The 26,981-nt window shown below is 40.5% G+C and overlaps 1 protein-coding gene across 1 annotated transcript in view; it reads right to left on the bottom strand.

The window, feature by feature from the left end:
- The window catches only part of LOC109420234 (NADH dehydrogenase [ubiquinone] 1 beta subcomplex subunit 10), a 33,635-nt gene extending 28,495 nt beyond the window's left edge, over window positions 1-5,140 (bottom strand). Inside the window, exons 1-2 of the mRNA XM_062851113.1 lie at window positions 5,055-5,140; window positions 4,905-4,995 (exon numbers count right to left, since the gene is read on the bottom strand). Coding sequence (XP_062707097.1) covers window positions 4,905-4,992 — 88 coding nt within the window. The 5' untranslated portion in view covers window positions 4,993-4,995; window positions 5,055-5,140. The remainder of the gene's footprint in view (window positions 1-4,904; window positions 4,996-5,054) is intronic.
- Between the last annotated feature and the right edge of the window lie 21,841 nt (window positions 5,141-26,981).

Here is a 26,981-nt window from a genome sequence, read left to right as displayed (position 1 = left end):
TTGTATTGCCCATTTTAAATGTGTTGGTGTAGTTTTTTTACCTATACTGCATTTAATATTAATAAAATTGTGTTGTTTTTGAAATTCTTCGCATCTCATGCATATTTTAGTAATTTCTGAAAAGAAAAATCCTCAAGGAAATCCTGGAAGAATTCCCGGAGGAATCCCTGAAAAAACTCCTGGAGAAATTTCTGAAGAAATTCTGGGAAGAATTCCAAAAAGAAATCCCTGGAGGATTTTCTGGATCAATTCCTGGATCATTTTTTGGTGGCAATCCTGGAGGAAATGCCTGAATGTAATCCAGAATTCCTGATGTAAATCCTGCTGGAATTTCTGTGTTAATATCTGCAGGAATTGCTGGGGTAATTCCTGGTGAAATTCTTAAAGGTACTCCTGGAGGAGTCCCAGAATTAAATCCTGAAGAAATGCCTGGATGAATCCCTGGAGGAATCCTTATAGTTATCCCTAGAGGAATGCTTGTTGGCATTTTTAAAAGAATTCCTAGAGGAATTCCTGAAAGAATTCGTACAGGAATTCCAAGAGCAATCGAGCAATCCCTAGAGCAACTCCTGAAGGAATTCCAGTAGACATAGCTGAGAGAATTTCTGGAGAAATCTCTAGAGAAATTCCTTGAGCTGGCTTCTGAGGAACTCCTGGAGGAATCTCTAGAGAAATCCCTATAGAAATTTCTGGAGGATTTTCTTGAAAAATCACTGGAGAACTTTCAGGAATAATCCCTGGAGGAATTCTTGGACAAATCCCTGAAAGAATTCCTGGATGAACCCCTGGTGGAATTTGTAGAGGATTTGCTTGAGGTATATCTAGAGGAATATCTGGAGGAATTCCAGAGGAATGTCTAGCGGACTTTATAGAGTAATTCCTGGACGAATCCCTGAAGGAATTCACAGAGGATTCCTGAAACAACTCCTGAAGGAATTTCTGGAGGAATCCCAAGAAGAGTGCTTGGAGTTATTTTTAAATAATCCTGAAAATTGTTCCTGAAACATTCACAGAAGGAATTCCCGGGTGAATTTCTCAAGAAACCCCACGAGGAATTCGTTAGGGAATCACAACATAGTTATCTTAGCGAATTGCTGGAAGATTTTCTGGAATCGCTGGATAAAAACAATCTGAAGAAATTCATGTCTGCAATAATTTCTAAACGAATTAGTGAAGGAACAATTGGATGGACTCCTAAAGGATTTTTTTGAACAAAATGTTTAAGAAATTTCTGGATTAATTTTTGAATAATCGCTAGTGAAACAATCTGAAACTATTTCTTCTAGACATACCTGTAGAAATACTGCGAATTGCAGATGAAATAATTGGAGTAATCTCTAGTGAAATTCTGGAAGACATCTCTGAAGGAATACATGCAGAAACACCTTAAATTATCTCTGGTAAAATTCTCGAAGGGAGCCGCGAAAACAGCACTGGAACAATCATTGGAGGAACCTCTAAAGATATCTAAATCCTCTCTTAAGGACAAATCCCCAAAGAAATATCTGGTGGAACTCCTAGATGCATTCTTAGATTTGGATCACTTTGTTTGGACCTTTTAATAGGTCTCCGTCCAGCACACGGCTCGACCCGCGGAACAGTTCCCGCGCCTAACCATAAATGACCGTGAATCCTCATAGGAGGATGAATAGCTCGGTCCGATGGCCCTTAAACTTAAGGGTGCTTTCCCCTCTCGACCGACCAAGGTGGTTAGTCCAAGGCCGGCCGATTGCGTTCACGATGGAACGTCTGCAAACCTACCCAAGCCTCCACCAACGCCGGCTGGTCCCGTCGGCCAAGTACCTACCCCACTCGCCTTGCCGTCCGGCGAGACTTCCGGCCGCACAGAACCACATGTACCGGTTTAGGACACACTTTAACAAATTAACATATTACACAAAATAACACGTACACGCCACAATTAGGAACCTTTAATAAATGTGAAAGTTCCCGTGCTTAGTTTTGTATCGCGCAACCCCCCCGGTAGCTAGCCGACCCTAGGATTGTCGTGGATATTTTGCGTCCTGAGTTGGCCCGGCAGTGTACAAATGACCAATCCGTTTCGATGCTGCCGATCCATTCTCGGGAGCCGGTCATCGCTGTGACATAGCCGAAAAGTTGCAAATAATACCCCAAGCACGCCTACGCCATTCGAAATGCTTATGCTTTAAAATGTTTACCTTAATTCCTCCATAACTCACCCATTCAATAACATCCTACGATACGGGTGTAGAAAGAGTCCTTTGGGTTCATTCACAAATGTCATAACGCCGAAAATGCCCTTTTCTGACACCCATCCACCCCTTCGTTACACTGTTCGTATGAAGAAAATATTTTTTCGTTCGAGCTGTAACACCTTGAAGGACACCCACCCACCCCCTCCAGCGTTATGACATTTGTGAATAAGCCCTTTCATGCTTGCCCCGGAAGCAGCCGTTGGTTCGATCTGCACTTTGTGGCTTAGAGCCGTCCCTTTCTGGGTTGACGCGGCCGATACCGTACTTCCAGTCGATCACTCGGTATACAACATTGTCTTTTTGAATGCCGCGTGCAAACATTGCATTCTATCGGCAATTCAAATTTGACAATTTTTGAGGTCACTCGAGCACCGCACTCTAGATTGGTTTTGATACTTCTGAGTTTTGAGCTTTTCTCTCAGCTCATTTCTGTTTCATTTGTATGGGAGCCCCCCTTTTCAGTTTGGGTAGGGTTTTCACGCTATGCTAAGAACCTTCCCCGGCCCCAAGAGTACCTACATACAAAATTTCACGTCGATCGGTTCAGTAGTTTCCGAATCCATAGCGGTCAGACAGACAGACAGACAGACAGACAGACAGACAGACAGACAGACAGAAATTCATTTTTATATATATAGATTTTGATTTTCAATGTTTTATTAAAAATTTCACAATGAAATTTTGTTGTTCTTTTATAAATACCACATTCCATTTTATATAAAATCGAGACGAACAGAATCATATGATTAGGTTCAAATAGTTATTTATACAACATACATACAACATTTTTTGCAATGATTAAAATTATTTACTAGAATATAATCATTTCCGTCAGTACCATCATGTTTCGCGGTAGTTCAATGAGACCGACCACGTGCTCCAACATACTAGACCTGAAGTTTGGATCAAGCAAGCTGTGCTATAACCAACTATAATAACCGTTCGTAACCGTCACAGTTTTGCAAGCTTTAACCGTGGAAACGGTGGCAACCAAGGTGGAAACTCAGATTGTTGATCAAACAATTGCATTATGGTTCATAATGCAACCGGAATGAGTTGCATTATGAACCATAATGCAACTGTTTGATATAATGCAAAAAAGTAGGCCGTTTTGATACCAAAACGGCAAGTGTACAACAAGAATTTATAGTGCCGAGTTGCAAAAAGAAAGTTTATGTTCTTTGTATCGTCTCATTAGGTCAATTCAAATGTTTTTTTTTATTCCTGTTCGGGTTTGTCACTGCGACCAGTTTTTAGATCTATTGTGACATTACCCGTATCCTTAGTGTAGTGCATGTCGCATTACTCAATTGCCATTGAGGGGCAATAAAGTATCGATTTTGATACAGTTTTTGTTTTGTTTTCTTAGAAAACAAAACAAGGGTACTGATATTGGCCATGCATCGGAAACATAGCATCACCCTTGTTTTACTGCTAAATTCTCCCCAGGTTTAGGACCCGGGTTTTAACATTAGCAGCAATATCATTCCAATAATGGGACATGTGTTCAGTAATAAGGATTCTAGTATGTTCCTTGCGTACTAGCACTTTCCAGTCTTCGAAGGATTAGTACATACATGGATCCCTAACCCAATTTGATTTCCTTTGCATTGAGTTTAGCCTCAGATGGTGAGGTTTTTAACTATATGCAAAGTAAAGTTGGTAAACTTAGTTTTATTCAAAGACTGGAAGTCATCACACCACCAGTAGCAAGGACTAAATACTATAATGCCTATAATTATCAGAACACATATTCCAAAATTGAAAAATAGGACGACACTAGATTTCGGTTTGGTAGATCTAACACCGCAACGCAACGCAAAAAGGCGATCTACCCACGCTACGGGCTCCGTTAAAGATCGAGCATGTTTTAAACCCCCTCAACCATTCATCCCTCAGCACGGGTCGCCTGACACCTTGGATTGGGGTTACCTGTTTGGTGGACTTTTACCCCCGGAACAGGTGGTCCGTAGTGCTATTCTAAGCCGGCAGCTACACGGGACTACAAATGTTAATCAACTGTTTAAATAGTAAAATATATTAAAAACTCATATATTGCTTTTTTCACTGAAAATTTTCCTTGCTTCGCTGAACAACATGACGTTTTCATCCAGCGAAGGCGTACGCGATACAGAAAATCGCTGAATTTCACACTAACACTGCAGAAAATCTGTCAACAATAACTCAATACACATGCATTTTCAGCGAAAAGATCTATTTGCATGACAACAATCCACTCCCATGACTACCTGGCGGCCGCCGTCAAATATCAGGATTGCCAACTGTCCGGCGACTGCTGTCAGTTTTCTTTGTCGCCGAATCTGGCGCTGGGTCTTCGGCGCGGAAACCCAAAGGTGGGAATAAAATTTTGGGGTTTGCGCGCAATACTTAATCACCTTCGTTCTACGCTCGTCATAAAAAAAACCCGAGAACCCATTTCACCCCACATTCATTCGTTTGTTTTGATTACTAAGCCGACGAAACTGGACATGCAAAAAGGTTATGGGAAATTATGTAACTAAACAAATTTTAACATTGTTTTCAAATCAAATTTTATAGGTAGCAATTTTGAAACCCGTGCGGCTAAATACACAATAATCCTGATAATTCTAAATAGGCACTTCCCATAAAAAATCGAAGAAGTTTCCTCCAAAAATCTAAACTTACCACGGAACCATGTAACAGGTCCATCGATCATAGCACTAACAGCATTGGTGAAGCTCTCCAAAGGATTACGTGCTGGTGCTTCCGGCATTTTCTGGAATATGTAACAGTTAGTTCTATAGCAAAATCTTATGAAATTGAGGAAAAATTTACTTTTTTGCTTGATTTTCTTCGTAAAAATCTGCACCCGACTTGATGCAACGAGACGAACGACGACGAAACGAAACACAACTGACAGCCGAGAGCTGTGGAAAATGACGTTTTGCAAAAAAAAATTCAGTCAGGTGTACACTGATCTAGTACTGCTCCTCAGCGAAATCTTTCAAACACAGGTTGATCAAAAACAACGTAATGCTTTCACAGCGTAACAAAAAATAACTTTTGGTCTGCACGGAGAGATTGGAAAATGCTAAAATGCATAAAATCTTTACTAAAACCATATTCGATCTGCCCACCCTTTGGCATGCATATTTTTGTGGTTATTCATTCAATGCATATATTGGTGTTTTGCATTGGAATGCATATGTCAAATATATTTGTCGATGCATATTTCAATTTGTTTTTGTTTTTTTTTTTCTCAATTGCGATGAATAAGAAAAATGCAATAATTTCAGTTGAAGAATACAAAATACATAACAATTTTATTAGCTTAACCCTTAAATAATATACAATAAATCTAACAGGAAACTATATTAGCTGGATATTCATAAAAGCGACGAGTAGGTGCACCAGAAGCGTCTTCCGAGATTCCTCCACCGTTGTACATTGCTCCATGTTTTGTGGATCAGTTTGTTGGCTAACACTGCATAAATGTGGCTTTCCGGTGGTGACAAGATCTGATTATGAAATATAAATTTTCAATTTCGATGCTTTTTAGGAAAATGTGCACAAAGTACTTACAGAAAATAGAATAAACGTGACTGATGATTCGAAGATTCCTCCTGACTTAAATTTCGGTTGGTCAAAGTTCCTCCGCCGTTCCAAGTTTTCCGGGTCCATTCAGGTGCAGGAATTTGATCATTCCTGTGACTGATGGGATAAAAAAATGTTGCATTGTATTGCCTACTAAACAAAAACCTCACTTTTACTTACCGAAATAAAGAAAATCACGAAAAAACATCCTCAGAAGAAACAGATCCACTATGAATCAATGGCGGTTGGTAGTTAAAATATTTGCATAAGTCCTTAGAGTAAAAACAGCATCCCGATATTCACGGAAGCCAATAAACATCAGAAATCCTTAGGAGTGTATAATATAAATGAACGGAATGCATATTTTTTAAACAGTTCAATGCTTAAATCTTCAAAATGAATAATTTTGATTATCTAATAAGCTAACAAGTATATCCATTTTTTTCCGTGTGTCTCAAAAGCAAGCTTATGTGTCTCTGACAGATTTTGGGCCGCTGAATCCGGGCTCAGATTTGCTCCAGCACGTCACAATTTTGAGCTATACCCCAATTTATAGGGCAAAATATGCGATTTCAGGCTTTTTTGACTGCCAGTCATTAAGCATGGAAATATTTTTTTTTAACAATCGAAAAGTAAATTGGCCACTTGGGGCAAGACACTGTGCAAACGGGAGCAACTTTGAGAAATTCTGAGCAACCTATTTGAAATATTTCCCTTGGGGCAAGACACTGTGCAAACGAGAGCAGGTATCAGGTATCAGTAGGTCGGCTCTAGAGGCACGTTCTCCTCCATTTGGGAAATTTGTGCCATCGCCATGAACACGAGCCTATTCATCATTTACCTGACGGAGAAGGGAAGGAAAAAGGATAGGAGATGGGAAAGGACAGGTAAGGGAATAGGATCGTCATACTCGCAAAAGCGTACCACAATGGGTTCACATAGCGTCCTGAAAAGGACACTGTAATAACGCATAAGCGTGCCACAATGGGTTCGAACAGCGCCCTGAGAAGGGCACTGTGATAATGCATAAAGCGTTAAGAGAGCCTATAGCTCTTTACCACAGCGGGTCAAGAACAACAGAACGTCCTGAAGATTCAGGTTTCTGAAGTCAGTTTCACTTAATAAGTGTTTCCCGAGTACTCGGAAACGCAATTGCGCAAAAGCTGGACAGTTACATATTAAATGATACGAAGTTCCATAATCGGATTCACAGCTATCACATGCAAATGAATCAGCTTGCTGAATATTCGCCATGTGATAACTAAGTCGGCAGTGGCCAGTCAATGCTTTGACCAGCATGCTGCAATTCTGTTTTGACAGATTTGTTAGGTACTTTGCCACCCCTAGAGATGGCTCAGTACAATACAATTTTGTTTGACGACATGACTCCAAACTATTCCAGTATTGTTTGTGCTGAGTGGCAGCCCAGGTGTCAATCTGAAGCTTCACCCAACACTTGGATACCGGAATAGCTGGCTCAGGGCCAATGAAGTCATGTGATGCTCCAGTGCGAGCTAACTCATCAGCCAATTCATTTCCAGCGATGGAAGAATGGCCCGGTACCCATACAAGGTAAACAGCGTTTGCTGAATTCAGCTCCTCAATTTGAGTTCGACAAGCGATAACTATCTTCGACCTGGAGTTGGCCGAAGCAAGTGCTTTAATAGCAGCCTGGCTATCTGAACAGAAGTATATTACTTTGCCCATTACGTGCTGCTGAAGTGCTGATTGCACTCCGCACATAAGAGCAAAGATTTCGGCCTGAAAAACGGTGCAGTGTCTGCCAAGTGAATAAGACTGATACAGCCTTAGCTCACGAGAATAAACACCAGCACCTGCTCGACCTTCTAGAAGGGAGCCATCAGTGTAACATACGATGCCGTCTGAAATACTTCTCTCCAGATAACCAGATGTCCACTCTTCCCGGGAAGGGAATTTCGTGGAAAATGTCCTATATGGAAAATTACAAGCAATTGTAAGATCACTTGGAGCAAGGACAACTTTGTCCCAATTCACCAAAAGTGGAAACAACGAGGTGTGTGTTGAACTGCGGTTCACAGGAGTTTCCTCTAGTAAACCGAGTACCCATAGACGGTAAGTGCAAGAAAGTGCTTCTTGTTTGAGATGAATGTGTAGTGGGACAACGTCAAAGAGAACTTCGAGCGCTGCCGTGGGAGTTGAAGAGAACGCTCCAGACATCGCCATTAAGCACATCCTTTGGAGATGGCCTAACTTTGATTGGACCGTTCTCACTTCGCCCTTTTGCCACCACACAAGACATCCATAGGCCAATATTGGCCGAACAACAGTTGTGTAGATCCATTTGATATACTTGGGTTTTAGACCCCAAGTTGTACCAAAGGTTCGCCGGCATTGCCCGAAGGCCATACAAGCTTTCTTGATTCTGAACTCAACATGAGGTGTCCAGGAAAGCTTGGAATCAAGAATGACTCCAACGTACTTTACCTGTTCAGTCACATTGATTTCAGAATCAAAGAGACGTAAAGTTCGAACACCATTACGGTTTCGCTTTTCCGTGAAAAGAACAATAGATGTTTTACTCGGATTTACCGAAAGGCCATATTGGCGACACCAACCCTCAACTACCTGAAGAGCGTTTTGCATCAGGTCGAAAAGGGTGCTGATGCACATACCGACTAACAATGTTAGGTAGTCGTCGGCAAAACCATAAGTAGGAAAACCGCTATTATTGAGTTGCCTCAATAGCGTATCTGCTACGAGATTCCATAAAAGTGGTGATAAGACTCCCCCTTGGGGGCATCCACAAACACTCAATTTCCTAATCGCCGCTTGACGCAATGTCGAGAAGAGATGTCGGTTTTTGAGCATTTGGTGAATCCAATTGGAAATCATTGGAGATATACCATGACCCCGTGCGGCTTCCAATATGGCATCGAAAGGCACGTTGTCAAAGGCACCCTCGATATCTAAGAAAACACCCAAGCAGGATTGCTTTTGAGCGAATGCCTTCTCGATATCGTAAACAACTTCGTGTAAAAGAGTCACAGTGGACTTTCCAGATTGGTAAGCATGTTGGTTCACATGAAGAGGCACATTGGCCAGATAAACATCACGGATGTGATGATCCACAATGCGTTCTAAGCATTTCAGAAGAAAAGAGGTCAAACTGATAGGTCTGAAACTCTTTGCTTCTTCATACGACGCGCGACCCACTTTCGGAATAAACTTCACAGTAATATCCCGCCAGGATTTGGGAATATACCCTGTAGCAAAACTGCAAACAAGTAGTTGTTTCAAAACATGTTTGAAATGATCAAATCCCTTCTGAAGCAAAATAGGATAAATCCCATCTGCCCCAGGAGATTTGAAAGGAGCAAAGCTATTAAGTGCCCATTCAATCGATTCTAAAGTTATCATACTCCGAGCCGAAGCTAAAGAATCATAACTGCAAGAAAAGACATCAGGTTCATCCGAAGATGTAATATCCACACATCCGGGGAAGTGTGTACTGAATAAACATTCTAAAACTTCCTCATCAGAGGAAGTGAAATCACCATTTGGCAAACGAAGTTCGTTCACTTGAAAATCCTTAGATTTTGCAAGGATTTTGTTCAATCGACTGGCTTCACTCAGACTGGAAACATTTGTACAAAGGTTTTTCCAGCCGGATCGTTCAGCAGACCGAAGAGCTTTCTGGTAGGCCTTGCGAGCCGACCTGAAAGCCTCCGATCCAGCCGAACGTCGTCTGTTCCAACTCTTTCTACATTGTTTCCTGAGCTTCGCCAGATCGGAGTTCCACCAAGGGGTTCCTCTTGTGGTCTTTACAGACCGCAGAGGGCAGGCTTCTTCAAAAGCTTCCATGATGAAGGCCGTTGTAGTATCAACGGCATCATCTAAATCACTTGGAGTGTCAATTGACGGTGAGTATCCATGAAATTTGGCTGCAACCAAATCGGTAAAGAGATCCCAGTTGGTTGACCGGGGATTCCTGAAACGCAAAGTTTGCGAAGTAAAATTCACATGTTCAAACAAGATGTAACGATGATCAGATAAAGATTCTTCATCTGACACATGCCAATTGGTCAGCTCATGACTAATTCTGCTAGAGCAAAGCGTTATGTCTAACACTTCCTCTCTACCAGATACCATGAAGGTTGGGCGGTTGCCTATGTTAAGTAATCCAAGATCTGTACTACTCAAGTATTCCATCAAACTGGAGCCTCTCAAATTGATGTCTGAGCTGCCCCAGATTATATGGTGAGCATTAGCATCACTACCAACAATAAGCGGAAGGCCTTTTGAAGTGCAGTATGCAATGACTTGCTTGAAAGCATCCGTAGGGGATGGTTCATCATGCGGTAAATAAACCGAACAATAAACGTATTTCCTGTTGAGGTTTCCAACAGATACATCTATTATGATAGCACATACATCTCTGGTAGTTAGTTCAGAGATGAGTGTAGCAACGATTGCGTTGTTGACAAGCACACATGCTCGAGGCATGACACGTGAGTTTGCCATTTCATTTTTACTGAAAGTAGCAAACACCGGATTCACAAGGTTTCCTAAATAGAAATTTCCCTTACGAAAGTAAGGTTCTTGTACCAAGGCCACTTGGGCTGTACCATTTTGCATAAGTCTACAAAGATTGATCGTTGCTGTTCTTTTGTGCTGAAGATTGATCTGAGCTATCCTAACCGTAGCCACTACCCAAACTAGGCAAGATTAAACTCTTAACAATCACAGCACAAAAAAGAACAGCAACAATAAAGCCAGATCGGTATCGAATTGAGTGCGCCAAAGGCGAGGATGCACAGAATACACTGTGTAAAACGCATAATGCGAAACCATATAGGTGAAAATCTAAACTAATTAATAACATCTTCATAATCCCGCCCTTATTCAGCCTCAAGTATGAGATTGAAGAAGGGCAGCTGATTGTCTCGGAGAAACACAAGGTCCACCGCGCTATTGCTCCGGTTAGCACAGTAAGGGCAAATACTGTGGAGGGTGCCCTGGTACTCCACAGGCTCCGTTTGCGGTTAGGTTTTTATTAGACCCCCCTAGCCATTCATTCCTAGGCACGGTAAGCATAAAGCCGCATAACACCATGAATTAGGGGTCACCTGATTAGTGGATTCCTACCACTGGAACAGGCGGTCCGTAGTGCTATTCTTAGCCAGTTGAACTAACCGCTACCGACACTACACAGCTATCTAGGCTGATCGGGAAAAGAAGTTGATATTGGTGATCAACTTCATACAGGCCCGAAAAGCCGACAATTGCCTACTAAACAAAAACCTCACTTTTACTTACCGAAATAAAGAAAATCACGAAAAAACATCCTCAGAAGAAACAGATCCACTATGAATCAATGGCGGTTGGTAGTTAAAATATTTGCATAAGTCCTTAGAGTAAAAACAGCATCCCGATATTCACGGAAGCCAATAAACATCAGAAATCCTTAGGAGTGTATAATATAAATGAACGGAATGCATATTTTTTAAACAGTTCAATGCTTAAATCTTCAAAATGAATAATTTTGATTATCTAATAAGCTAACAAGTATATCCATTTTTTTCCGTGTGTCTCAAAAGCAAGCTTATGTGTCTCTGACAGATTTTGGGCCGCTGAATCCGGGCTCAGATTTGCTCCAGCACGTCACAATTTTGAGCTATACCCCAATTTATAGGGCAAAATATGCGATTTCAGGCTTTTTTGACTGCCAGTCATTAAGCATGGAAATATTTTTTTTTAACAATCGAAAAGTAAATTGGCCACTTGGGGCAAGACACTGTGCAAACGGGAGCAACTTTGAGAAATTCTGAGCAACCTATTTGAAATATTTCCCTTGGGGCAAGACACTGTGCAAACGAGAGCAACTTTGAGAAATTCTGAGCCAAAGTATCTAAATATTTACCAAGGTAAGAGATTCCCGTAAATGTCAAAATCGAGACTCACCAACACATCTGCGTTAGTTATGAAAAGTTGGTGTTTTTACACTAAAATGTCATTATTTCAGCAAAGTTTGTGAAGTTTTATTAGTTTGGATGTTTCTAAAGGCTGAAAAAATATGTTTAGAATCAATAAAAAATATTTTGTTACCGATTTTCAAATGGCGATATTTCCTGTTTTATTGCATGGAGGTCACTTTTAATCCAGTGAGATGCAATTAAATAATTGCTTCTATGATGGGAGTGCTTAATTTCTTAAGAAAGTTTGCTAAATAGTGATGTGCCCATACAAATCAGCGCAAACTTCATAACTATTTTTTGCTTTTTTCCTTTTCTCACAAACCTATGAATATTAGAGGGAATCTCTTACCTTGGTATTTCAGGCCAAACATGTCTAAAGGTCCAATCTGCAAAAGAGAGGCTCTCTTTGGTTTCCCACTCTTCCGTTAATATCTCAGCTGTTTATTTGTATTATGATTGTCTCCTTGCATTGAACGATGGTCAAAACAATCGTCTTTTGATTTGTACTGCAAAAATAGTTGAAAAGTTTACCATCACATTGAAATAATTGAAAGAGAAAGTGAACAAAGAGAGCCTCTCAAATGCAGATAGGACCTATTGAAATGTTTGGCCTGATTTAGATACTTTGATTCTGAGCAACCTATTTGAAATATTTCCATTGAATTTCATTGTTTTCCTTCAGCACATGCAACACCATTGGATTTGAAACGTTTGAAACTGATGCCAGGTTACACTTTGATGCAAACCGGAGAAAACCTGAGGAATTGTGAGGAATTCTGAGCAACATTTCAGACTCAGATTTTCTCTCGTGAGCTCTGTCTTGCCCCTAGATATTTCCATTGAATTTCATTGTTTTCCTTCAGCACATGCAACACCATTGGATTTGAAACTGATGCCAGGTTACACTTTGATGCAAACCGGAGAAAACCTGAGGAATAGAGCTTGCTGACGTTTATTCACCTTTCTCTTTCAAGCGTGCAGGCGGAATAGGATTTGTTGTCATCAGGAAAGGTTTCTCAATGAAAACAAATCCTATCCCGCCTGCATGCTTGAAAGAGAGATGCGAATAAACGTCAGCAAGCTCTATTGTGAGGAATTCTGAGCAACATTTCAGACTCAGATTTTCTCTCGTGAGCTCTGTCTTGCCCCTAGATTGGCCATTAAGGTGTCTTACTGCATCACTAAGTTTTCAAACGAATCATTGACTTTTTGCTTTCAATGATTGTTTGCCTCGCATTTTTGAAGTGATAAAAAAACTGTCAATTCTGCAGCAACGCAGCAGAAAAGTATCATCGCAATCACTGCGAGTGAGCATATAGGTTGATATTGTCTATCCGGTTGGAATCAAGACCGTCATTCAATCAAAAGTTGCCATTTTCTTGGTCCACAAGTGTCGCAACTGTTTCGCATCTAGTGCGCTGTGTTGCTGACAACAACGGGAAGGATGCGCACTGTAGGATCAGAGTATCAATATATTTGATCAGCAGTGCAAGCATAGATTGAACATCAAGATATAAATGTCAGGAACAAATCAGTACGATTTTATGACGCCATTCGCTCCTCCACTTTTCCCCCACAATATTCGCCTGTGCTGATTTCGCTTGAAGCGACGCCTTGATTTGTGTCGCCCCGTCATCAAAGCAAACAATTTATCAAGCTCGTCATCTAGGTTACCATGCTTTGTTTATAGTTTTTTTTTTCAAACTGGAAAAAAAATCTTGGACGTCAACTTGATCTGGAGACAATGCCAGATTTGCTGCTCAATTTTACTGAATCAATGCTAGTATTCCCATTCGTGGCCAGTACCAAACTCGGTCATGCTCCTGGACATCGATTCAATGCCCCTAACACGTAACGTAGTTCGGTTCTTATGGGTCAAAGTTCGTCCGAGCTATGCCTAGTCAAACCACTGATCACTACCGGCCTGATGTATCGACAATAGCCCTCTATCTCCCAGACTTGGTGTGAGCCCGGTCTCTTTCATCAGATTCTTAGAATCCCGTGTAACTCCTGGAGACATACGTTTCCGGGAAAAAACTAAATATTTTCAATAAAGTATTGGTAGATCTAAGTCTCTCTATGCACTTATCCGTGCGCGGTAATGGCGGCAGTGGGTACAAGGAATTGGTTTGGATTTTGACATTTCTTGGGGGGGAATAGAAACGGTTCCATTCCACTCACAACCCCTTTGCGTGCCTCTGGAGCCGACATATTGATACCTGGACCCCTTTGCGTATCTCTAGAGGACGCCAACTGTTTGCACTCCCCAAGAAACGTCGGTGGGCGGCCATAGTCCACTTAGAAACAGGCGAGCGTGTAGATCGGATGTGCTTGAGTAATAGTGGAGTGTTTGAAACAATTTATTGTGCCAGAGTTAACCAGCATTCAGGACCTTTTTTCGGTTTCTTTAAAAACCAGCCTTCCGATTGGCGTGTACGAGAACCGCCAGTGCACGCAACGATTTAGGCTTCCGTAAGGTGCCCAAATCTAACAGCAAAGGAATGGCATCGGCTATAGCCACCAAGGAGGACAAAGCTCTTGGGCAAAGGCCCTAAATTCCAAGGAGAGATTCCCTTCTCGGTCCGACAGAGGGCGGCCTTGCCGTCGTCGACCGACTACGCTTGAAGGAAGCGCCTGTAGTCCGGAACCGTCTCCACAAAGCGCCATTCCGGTCATTCTCCAAGCGCCATTGTACGTTCTAGACGTCGCAGGTCAACGGTAGCTGTTCCGCCATCTTGCCGAGGAGCGACATCGAGTCCGACCAGCCATCGCTGGAACAGAGGTCCCGTCGCGAGCGCTCGCAGATTTGCAGTTCATCAAGGTACGTGCTGTGAACCAGTGATAGACCACAGAACAACAATACACCGTAAATTTCGAACCGCTTTACTGTAGTTCATTTGAATCTTTGAGCGCCCTTATATGTAGATCCGCGAAGCCCCTCCGGTTGCCCAGCAGCGCGCCGACCCTGCGACTACGTCCGAGTCTCGCGGTGCTGCGTTGTTGTCGGGCAGAATATTAGTTTCAGTATCCTAAAAATAAATCTATTAATATAGATATTTTTAATGAAGTTTCAAAATTGAAGATACCTACCTGTTGTGGATGACATTTTGAACGAACGAATGTAGTACATGGTTGTTGTTGTTGACAGTGAAATGCGTGAAACGCGCCGCCTTCTTGTGGTCGTTCAATAATGATGTACTGGGGGAATGGGGCTGTTGAAATTTGACGAAACTGGCGTCACGGGCGAATTACCAGTTGCATATTGATTGTTGGTGCAAGCAACAGCGCAAGAGACAGGCAACACCACTACATATGTATGTTACGTTCATGAAGCAGAGAAATAAAGCTTGTATTCACTTTTGTACGAACCTACGACGAAGACGGTTGCGTTTATATTGCTTTTTTCACTGAAAATTTTCCTTGCTTCGCTGAACAACATGACGTTTTCATCCAGCGAAGGCGTACGCGATACAGAAAATCGCTGAATTTCACACTAACACTGCAGAAAATCTGTCAACAATAACTCAATACACATGCATTTTCAGCGAAAAGATCTATTTGCATGACAACAATCCACTCCCATGACTACCTGGCGGCCGCCGTCAAATATCAGGATTGCCAACTGTCCGGCGACTGCTGTCAGTTTTCTTTGTCGCCGAATCTGGCGCTGGGTCTTCGGCGCGGAAACCCAAAGGTGGGAATAAAATTTTGGGGTTTGCGCGCAATATTTCGCGGTACAGTTTCCGACATTACAATTGGCGGGAGGAGGGATAAATTTTCGGCGTTTCATCGTGATGTTTGGTTGAGTTTGCGTGGTTAAAGTGCTAAATTCGTAATTCGTGGTGTGGTGAATAACGAGGTAAGCTGGAAAATATGCCAATGGCTGAATGAAAAAAGAAAAATTTGAGCGGCATGTGCATGCGAAAGAAAGTGAAAATGGCCGGCTCTTGTGAAGTGAAAAGGGGATCAATAAAAGAAATCGATCGATGAAGTGTTTCGAGGGCAAACCAATCATGTTTCAAGTGGGAAATGGTTAAAAAAAGAAATGCAAATCGTTTTGTTATCAGCTTTAATAGATGTTCAGTGCTAGTTGTAAAGAAGGGAAGAATATTTCGAAATGGTGTACGGTGCAGATTGCTGTTGCTGGTGCGGCATGGATATTTATTCGCTGGGTGTTGGTGTCGATGAGTACACCAATCGAGAGGAGATACTATGGTAAGCGTTTTTTATTTATTTCTCATATGTATTGATCACCGCAACTGTGTTATCCAAAGCCGCGAACGAACAGATCGTGATGGTTTTGTCTCATAGGTTAGGCACACCAATGCTTTGATAGCCTACACAGTATGTGTAGGTGTGTACCAACGTATTGACCTCTACAGGTCGGTATGCAAAGTGAAGTTAACCCAGATGGTAGCAGACGTATATGTGTGAATAACAGAGAATCATGCGTGAGTTTTGACTGTATACCGGTGGTAAATAAAAGCGGTACATGAATGCGTTGGGATTTTGCAACTGTGTGCAATGTGTGATAGATGAAACTGGAGCGAATGGAGGGATTTTGCAACTGTGTGCAAACGAGGTAAGATGCAATTGTGTGCGGGAAAACTGGGAATCGCAACTGGGTGCGGGTTGATTTGCAACTGTGCAATGGAAACGTTGGAAACGCAACTGTGTGCGAATTAAACTAAAGCTTGTGAGACGCAACTGTGTGCGAGGAAGATTTGCAACTGTGTGCAATAGAGTTTCGGAATGCAACTGTGTGCAAAAATTAGTAGGGAGGAATCGCAAATCCAGCTCTCGAGTCACAGTGGGGTAGATACAGAAATCGGAATGCAATAATAAACACTGATATGTTATTACCATTCTTCCATGAAACTGGCTACAACGGTGATTTAGGAAAGAAAATAATATGAAATGCAACTGTGGGCAAACATGTGAGTGAGCAACTTATAAATTTAAGTGTTTATGATAATGAAATGAGATGATTTTCAGGAAGGTGAGACAAAACCATTGATCTTTTTCAACTTTGTATAATTTGGCATGTGTGAGTCCTTAGAATAATAAATAGTATAATGATATGGAATAAAATAGTGGGTTATAATTTTTTTTTTTGTATCAAAAGCATAAAAAGCTGATAACAAAACGCACGAATATTGATATTTAACTCGAGCCATGATTGATCGATTTTTTTTAAAGTTATTAAAAGAAAATCCTTTTTTGATGTCACCCTATCTTTTTTCTTTGAAAATTTATATCTGGTTCAACCATAATAAAAAGAACTACGTTTTTTGTTTCGGAAAAGTTGTTTGGAAATAAAGTACTTTTCAACTTTCTAGAACACTTCATTGCTCTATCCGAAAATAAAAACAAAATAGTTTATACATTAGAATAACTAGCCACAGAAGTTCAATGTCACGACTGTTCGTGTGACTATCATCTAGTTTGCCACGCCCTTACAGCGTCAATAGCGGTACTAGAAGTGTCAAATAAATTTTGTTTACCAAAACAAAAGATTCTCTACCAGATGGACACTTTAAACAATCAATTAATACAATTAAAGTCATCTATATAATTAAATAGGAAAAGTGACTACAGCGCCATTGGAGTTCTAGTGTATTTCTATTGTTCATACCTATCGTGGTTTGTGAAAAAATTGGACCACCTTAATTTTACAATATTGTAAAAGAATGTACAAAAATAAGAAGAAACTCTCCTAAAGACAGCATATACCACAAACGGTTAGTTTAGGCGTGGAACTATTTGTCAAATTTGGTACGGCTCTGAGACCATGGTGCATGACATAAAAAGTGATAATTTTCGATCAGCCATCAAAAGTTTTGTTTTCGTCTGTTCAAGTATTAGTCACTTGCAAACGACTTCAAACGAATTATTAACTATACCTCGCTTATTATACACTAATTTCATTGAATTGTTTAGCTAACATCAAGCTATGGAGATTAAATTTATTATACTTAGCGTGACATCGACCAAAGGAAGCATTGAGCTAGGGGCAAGACAGAGCTCACGAGAGGAAATCTGCGGTCGAAATGTTGCTCAGAATTCTTCACAATTGCTCAGGTTTTCTCCCGTTTGCACCAAAGTTTAACCTCGCATCAGTTTCAATTCCAAAAGTGTTGCATAGGGCAGTTCAGACTTTAAACATGTCAAAAATTCAAAGCTCCCATATGTTCATTAGAATCCTTGGTACAAAACTAGAGTCCTGTCAAATTTTCAGCCATTTCGGTGGTGATTTAATGGTGCCCAAAAGCAAAATAGGTTTATATGGGAATTACTATGGAGAATTTTCAAAAAAGGTTCTGCGCGCTGTACAGATTTAATACATGGATGAAGTCATAGGTTCAAAGCCGAATTGCATTCTTCAGATCTCAATTATGAATGTTGCCAAAGACCGGAACTTATTTCGACAATCGGGTAAAAAGTTTTTAAACAAATTCTCATACACATGCGCATCTTCATTCACGATGTCCTGCAAGGTGTGCAAGAAGGTAACACGCATACTATGATTTTTTTTTGTATCAAAAGCATAAAAAGCTGATAACAAAACGCACGAATATTGATATTTAACTCGAGCCATGATTGATCGATTTTTTTTTATGGTATCCTTATCCTTTATTGAATGCATTGGCATTCTAAATATAAAAAAAAAACTTTTATGCATTACTAGGATGGATTCATTTCGTCGAATTAAGCCGTTTGAGATGGTGGCTGAAAGATCACGGTTGCCGACAGAGTGGCAAAAGTGGAAAAGGGAACAAGAACGCTATTTTGATGCAAGTAACGTGACGTCTCAATGGGAAAAGCGTGCTAAGCTCTTACATCTGGCAGGACCTGATATCCAGGAAATTTTCGATAATTTACCTGGAACGGACGATATTCCCCATGTCGTTGTGGATCCCCCATATTATGATGTGGCCATCAAAAAGCTTGATGAGCATTTTGAGCCGATGCGACGCCGCAACTATGAAAGACATTTGTTTCGACAAATTTCACAAAAACCTGAGGAACGTTTTGCAGATTTCGTATTAAGACTGCGAATCCAGGCAAAACGCTGCGAGTTCGACAGATATGATGCAAGAGAGGTGGAAGACAGAATTGTTGAACAGATCGTGGAGTCATGTGCATCATCTGAGTTGCGGCGACAAATTCTTGCCAGGGATTTGCCGTTAAGTGAAATCGTCTCGTTGGGAACTACGCTTGCTGACGTTCAACAACAAGTGAAGGAACTCGATCGAACGCGTATAGATCATGGCCCTAGCGCTTCGGTCAACAAAGTATTCAAACCGACCAATCGTTATGGACAAAATCGAGCGTTTAAAGGATCAAGCTTCAGGACAACTGACAGAGTTTGCTTTGCCTGTGGTCGCCGAGGGCACCTGAAGAATGATGTAACGTGCCGTGCCAAGAATGCCAAATGTGCGAAATGTGGAGAAATGGGTCATTTCATAGTACGATGTCTGAAGCGTAAGGGAGGAGAGTCCACCTTTCAACGTCCTAAGAAGGTACGCGCGATCATTGACAAAGAGGACGATGGTTCTAAGGAGGAAAACATCTTCTATGCTATGGGGAGAACTACGTTTGAATTTCTGGTTGGAGGTGTAAAAATACCAATGATCATTGATTCGGGAGCAGATGTCAACATACTGGATGAAGTCTCTTGGAAGAAGGCCAAAGAAGCAGGCATAATGGTGGAAGACTATACGGAAACGTCGGATCGAACGCTGCGAGCATATGCAACTATGGAGCCTATGAATATCAAATGTATGTTCTGGGCTGCTGTCCAAGCTGGTGCTACCAGGACAAGAGCGAAATTCTATGTGGTGGAAAAAGGTCAGCGTAATCTTCTGGGCGATAAGAGTGCGAAAGAGTTGAATGTCCTCAAAGTCGGATTTGACACTGCATCGATCGAGTCAACGAAGAAGCAAGCGTTTCCGAAGGTGAAGGGGGTTCTGGTTGAGATACCAATAGACAAAAGCGTTCAACCGGTACAGCAGACATACAGGCGAGCACCGATTGCTCTCGAAGGAAAAATCTACGACAAATTGCAATACCTTTTGAATAACGACATCATCGAAAAAGTTCATGAACCCTCACCGTGGGTCTCTCCAGTTGTTCCCGTTGTTAAAGCAAATGGAGATATCAGGCTGTGCGTCGATATGAGAAGGGCCAACCAAGCGGTAATGCGAGAGACACATCCACTTCCGGTGCTGGAAGAAATGTTGGCAAGCGTGAATGGAGCGGTGAAGTTTTCGAAACTGGACGTGAAGGATGCATATCACCAGTTGGAGCTGTCGGAGAATTCCAGGGTGATTACCACATTTTTGACAAAGTATGGCCTGTTCAGGTAAGGTGTCAGTAATGATAGATTACGTGTTGAATAATGAATAAACTAACTGGGGAATGTGGTTTACATTTTGTTCTTTTCCTACCGTAGATATAAGCGACTAATGTTTGGGATAAGTTGCGCCCCCGAACTTTTCCAAAAGTTCATGGAATCCATTGTTGCAGGGTTGGAAGGTGTAATTGTCTATTTAGATGATGTTATGGTTTCAGGGCGCACACAGGAGGAACATGACATTAGACTAAAAGCTTTGTTGGCTCGTTTGGCGGAATTTAACATTCTTCTGAACAAAAATAAATGTCAGTTCGATGTCGCCAGCGTAGAATTTGTAGGACATAATCTTTCGGTAAATGGAGTCATGCCTGTCGAAAGTCAAGTATCAGCAGTGAAGCAGTTCAGGGAACCGGAAAATGCAACAGAACTGAGAAGTTTTCTAGGTCTCGTTACGTACGTTGGACGTTTTATCCCACATTTGGCTTCGAAGACTGATCCATTGCGGACGCTACTGCGTAAAGGAGTCAAATTTGAGTGGACAGCGATCCAAAAAGCTTCATTCGAATCGATCAAGGAAGCGGTTTCTCGAATCGAAAATCTGGGGTTTTTCAACCCCAATGATACGACCATCCTAGTCGCAGATGCAAGTCCTTCCGGGTTAGGAGCGGTGTTAATTCAAGAGGACTCGCAGAAAAGACGCAGAGTTATCGCGTACGCAAGTAAGGCCCTAACCGATCTCGAACGTACATATTTTCATACCGAGAAGGAAGCGTTAGCTCTGGTATGGGCAGTCGATCGATTCCGTCTGTACCTGCAAGGTATCCGGTTTAAGCTTATTACAGACTGTAAACCATTGCAGTTTTTATTCAGCCCGCGTTCCAAACCATGTACAAGAATTGAGCGATGGGTTCTGCGTTTGCAGTCCTACACTTACGATGTCGTCTACGAACCAGGGGTGACGAACATCGCAGATGCTATTTCTAGATTATCCCAAAACACTCCAACAGGGTTCGATGATGAGGATGAAGCTTCAGTCAGGATGTTGGTGAAGATGACAGCCCCGTCGTCTATATCTGTTGATGAGATTCGTTTGGAAACATCGAAGGACTCGATCATCAATGATGTTTTTAAAGCTTTGGGGGACCGTGATTGGACTGGCCTGGCCAAAATGTTCAAGCCGTATGATCTTGAACTTTGTGAATCTTCCGGAATCCTATTAAGAGGAGAGCGAATAGTTATACCCCAAACACTGCAGCAAAGAACACTTGAACTGGCTCATGAGGGTCATCCAGGGATCGTCGTGATAAAGAGACGCTTGCGACAGAAGGTATGGTGGTCGTTTCAATTTGCACGAATATGAGTATAAGGCAGTTAGATGTTGGCTACGATATATTTCATTCATGCCAGGGGCCTGCATTTAACCTTTTGATTTCTTAAAAAAAATATTCCCATGCTTAATGGCTGGCAGTCAAAATAGCTCAAAACACAATTTTTGCCCTATATATTGAGGTATCCACTTATCCGCGAGCGGTAATGGCGGTGGCGGGCACAAATAACCGGTTCGAATTTTGACGTTTCATGGGGATCGCAATCGGTTGGCGCCACCAAACGGTGGGTGAGGAGGAGAATTAAATTGTTTTGACTTTCCCTCAACAAACGTCAAAATTCGAACCGGTTGGATATGCCCGCTGCCGCCATTACCGCTCACGGATAAGTGGATAGCTCAAAATGCTGACGTGTTGGAGCAAATCTGAGCCCAGATTCGGATTCAGCGGCCCAAAATCTGTCAGAGACACATAAGTTTAATCTTGAGACAAAAAAAAATGTTGCGCTGTGAAATGGAACGACATGGAACCAACACGAAATCACAGCTTTAAAATATTGTTCGTGTCAAGGTACCAAGTCACCTTAAAAAGGTCTTATTTTTATCTTTGGGAAAAGGTCTTTGGTATATCAAAAGATTGATTGGTCTTTGATATATCAAAAGATTGACAATCTTCTTGCGCTATTTTGAAATATTCCATAGCTAAAAAAGAAGAAAACCATCAATATTTTTTTAACTGATGACTTGACTGATGATAAGGAATCTTTAGTAAAAATGTAGAATATTGACTGCTCTAAAATTACGGAATAAAGTTTTTATGAAAAATAAGCGAATTAAAGTTATTAAAAGAAATTCCTTTTTTGATGTCACCCTATCTTTTTTCTTTGAAAATTTATATCTGGTTCAACCATAATAAAAAGAACTACGTTTTTTGTTTCGGAAAAGTTGTTTGGAAATAAAGTACTTTTCAACTTTCTAGAACACTTCATTGCTCTATCCGAAAATAAAAACAAAATAGTTTATACATTAGAATAACTAGCCACAGAAGTTCAATGTCACGACTGTTCGTGTGACTATCATCTAGTTTGCCACGCCCTTACAGCGTCAATAGCGGTACTAGAAGTGTCAAATAAATTTTGTTTACCAAAACAAAAGATTCTCTACCAGATGGACACTTTAAACAATCAATTAATACAATTAAAGTCATCTATATAATTAAATAGGAAAAGTGACTACAGCGCCATTGGAGTTCTAGTGTATTTCTATTGTTCATACCTATCGTGGTTTGTGAAAAAAATTGGACCACCTTAATTTTACAATATTGTAAAAGAATGTACAAAAATAAGAAGAAACTCTCCTAAAGACAGCATATACCACAAACGGTTAGTTTAGGCGTGGAACTATTTGTCAAATTTGGTACGGCTCTGAGACCATGGTGCATGACATAAAAAGTGATAATTTTCGATCAGCCATCAAAAGTTTTGTTTTCGTCTGTTCAAGTATTAGTCACTTGCAAACGACTTCAAACGAATTATTAACTATACCTCGCTTATTATACACTAATTTCATTGAATTGTTTAGCTAACATCAAGCTATGGAGATTAAATTTATTATACTTAGCGTGACATCGACCAAAGGAAGCATTGAGCTAGGGGCAAGACAGAGCTCACGAGAGGAAATCTGCGGTCGAAATGTTGCTCAGAATTCTTCACAATTGCTCAGGTTTTCTCCCGTTTGCACCAAAGTTTAACCTCGCATCAGTTTCAATTCCAAAAGTGTTGCATAGGGCAGTTCAGACTTTAAACATGTCAAAAATTCAAAGCTCCCATATGTTCATTAGAATCCTTGGTACAAAACTAGAGTCCTGTCAAATTTTCAGCCATTTCGGTGGTGATTTAATGGTGCCCAAAAGCAAAATAGGTTTATATGGGAATTACTATGGAGAATTTTCAAAAAAGGTTCTGCGCGCTGTACAGATTTAATAAATACATGGATGAAGTCATAGGTTCAAAGCCGAATTGCATTCTTCAGATCTCAATTATGAATGTTGCCAAAGACCGGAACTTATTTCGACAATCGGGTAAAAAGTTTTTAAACAAATTCTCATACGCATGCGCATCTTCATTCACGATGTCCTGCAAGGTGTGCAAGAAGGTAACACGCATACTATGATTGCGTGTCAAGCGTGTCGATCGAGCTGTGGTCTTCTGTTCAAGCATGCATGGACTAGTGCATGGACGATAATTGATTAATAACTTCTGTCTCGTGAGTCGAAACGAGTTGCGGTCCTCGGCAACATTCATAATTGAGATCTGAAGAATTTAAATCGACTTTGACCCTTCGACTTCATACATATGTTAATGTACTACGGTACTACAGTGTGGAGAACATTTTTGAAAATTCTTCATAGTAATTCCCATATAAACCTATTTTGCTTTTGGGCCACCTTTAAATCACCACCGAAATGGCTGAAAATTTGACAGGACTCTAGTTTTGCACCAAGGATTGTAATGAACATATCTGGAGCAACATTTGAAAAGGGTTTAAAAGCATTGGTAAACAATGACTTCACACGTCGCTCCTGAGCCCCCATCAGCTTATTCATAAAAACTAAGACCGTTATCAGATAGAGCAAACATCGATCTTTCGGATAACGGTGTTCATTTGCGTGGGCGGGCTACTGTTATGCCCTACGGAGCGTTTTCGAAAAAAGACACAAAACCTCTTGAGCTCTTTTCAAATGTTGCTCCAGATATGGGAGCTTTGAATTTTTGACATGTTTAAAGTCTGAACTGCCCTGTTGCATCCCGGATAAAAAATGACCATTCATTACATGGTAAATATTATTAATATATGACTGCTTTTATTGTTCACAATAAAACACACAGTAGATATATGGTTACTTTTTACAATAGAAATCAATCAGATATAGTTCGTACAGTAAGTGAATATTAACTTTATTAGTGACTAATTGATTCGATTGTTTTTCAATCGTTCTCGAACGGCGGATCACTTCCAAAACAACTGAATCGAAAATGCGTTTTAACGAAAATGCGTTTCAAAATGCTCCTATGATTTGAAAAATGCTTTTGAAAATGTAAGGCGGCAAAATATCTAATGCGTTGAAAAATGCACAGGAATGCATGGCGATTTTTTGGAGTTTTAATACACAATTTGTTGAAAAATACGCCAATGCGTAGGAAAATGCGTGTAATTTATCAATGCGTATAAAAATGCGAGCATTCCACCAATGTGCATAAAAATGCGTGTTTTCTATCAATGAATAGAAAAAAGCGTGTTTTTCGTCAATGCGTATAAAAATACGAACAATTTCATCAATGCGTTGAAAAGTGCATGCTGTAAAATTTTGACAGGTGTTGTTCAATTTTAGAAATGCGTACCTTAATACGCCAATGTGTAACAAAATGCCCCAATGCGTATGTCAATACGCAAGGCTGAATCGAAAATGCGTTAGTGATTCGCCCCTCGATCGAACTTAATTTTGTCGCGCTCTAGGGGCAAGACAGAGATCACAAGAGAAAATCTGTGTTTGAAGTGTTGCTCAAAATTCCTTACAATTGGGTTGTTTAGTGAATAACATATTGCTATTTTCTGTATCCTAATCGAAAGAGCTAATTTTTCTGAGTATAACGTGATTTTATTGCGATCCAATTCCTTTGTTTTGATGGTTAAATAAACAAAACAAATTTAATTTCTGTGGATAGAATGACAGTTCATTCGATAAAATGACAGTTCGCCCCGAACAAAAAAAATGGTGGAGCTTTGACATGTTCTACGGATTCTATAACATTCCCCAGAATACCAATCCCCAGAAATCCATTCCCCAGAAAACCATTTCCCAGAAATCCATTCCCCAGAAATCCATTCCCCAGAAAAGCTTAATATACTCTGCTAAAAAGTATAATTCGATACACAAACAGTACAATGTTGATCATAATGACATATTATAGGCAAGGATTTTAACATGTGCCCCTACCCTCTCGTAGACTTTTGTTCATACAAAATTTTCGAAATTTGTATGGAGCGTAGACTTTGGCCAGACCCCCCCCCCCCCCAAGAGTCTACGTAGTTTATGGACAGGCCCTCATGGCGGCCATTGATAGTTCTCGAAAAAGATCGCCACATGGCCGGTTGATATGATGACTGCAGCGACTTCACGTGGTATTTGCACTGCGATTGAATTCACTGAAGGCCTTCGAAAATAGTCGTCGTAATGGGGTTTTTCGTGCCACGCACAATAAAAATTTGTATCAAATAGAATTGGCTCCGTAATGCCTATGGCGCAGACTTCGAAAAAAAAAGATTAGCCAATAGAAAACTACATTTTTCCTCAAATTTCTCATAACTATTTACATTTATTTTAGTCAACAACAAAGTGTGACCTTATGCCATTTTACAGCAAAAAGGTGATGTATGTTGAAAAAAAAAATACAAAAATACTATAGCATTTCTCTGAATTAGTCTAGGAATTAGTAGCATTTGTTCGCTAATCTTGATTTAACCTTTTTTCTTGCGAATTGTTCCCTGATTTCTGGCTACTCCTTGTAAGAGCTTAATAGTACTTATTTTGTTTCTGCTAGGTTTCTTTCTCTTATTATTTTCCTAAAGAATTTCTTTTATTTATTTAATTATTCTTTCTCTTGTTATTACCTCTTTTGCCTTATTATTCATCTCTTTTGTCTATACCTATCTCACGTTTTCTCTTTTGTTTCTAAAATATTCCTCTTTCACGATTTTTTTTTTACTTTTTCTTTTGCTTTCTCACACATCCTTTTATAATCTATTTCTCCCAAATTAAATGTTCGCTTGCAATCAATTGACTTTTATCCTTAATCATTACCTTCCTGTTACAGTAATATGTATCATTTTATCACCTGGCTTATCATCAAACCATCACCACAATTTTACGATCGCCCTTCAAAATTGAAGAGAGGAATATAAAGTTAATCATATTCAAGGTAAACGAATTCAAGTGATTCAACGGATTAATATTCCCTGATTATCTATATCGAACGATCAACTGTGGCGCTAGATGCATTTCATATAGGTAGTAGTCAGTCAGTGATGATGACGCGACATTATTTGTTGACGGCAGAGGGTATTATTGTTTACGACAGTCAATTAAAAGTCACACATCGAATGTTAAGTGTTGTTTTCAAACCTCAAACTCACATTCACTCAGGCATACAGACATGAGGTAAGCAGCACCACCGTGGGGTAATCAAGCACGCTGACTTATATGTAGGTATATTGACGGTGCCTGACTAGATGGGGCCTCTCCTCTTATAGCGAATCACATTGTGGGGGCACGTCTCGCTTACGTACCAGTTCCCAACTACTTACGACGCCTCCTGACTTGATACACATGATCATAGATTTATGTATATTTTATATACTAGTGCTGCTGATGGGGAACTAATCTCGTATGACTGCATTTTTTTTTTCTATTCTACGGAATACTGGGGAGAATAAATGGAATAAAATTAAACTGTTTTTGTTTATCCGATTAC

The sequence above is a fragment of the Aedes albopictus genome, chromosome 2 (assembly GCF_035046485.1).
Source record: "Aedes albopictus strain Foshan chromosome 2, AalbF5, whole genome shotgun sequence".
NCBI lineage: Eukaryota > Metazoa > Arthropoda > Insecta > Diptera > Culicidae > Aedes > Aedes albopictus.
Note: the sequence above shows the minus strand (reverse complement) of the source record. Positions and strands in the feature narration are given on the sequence as shown.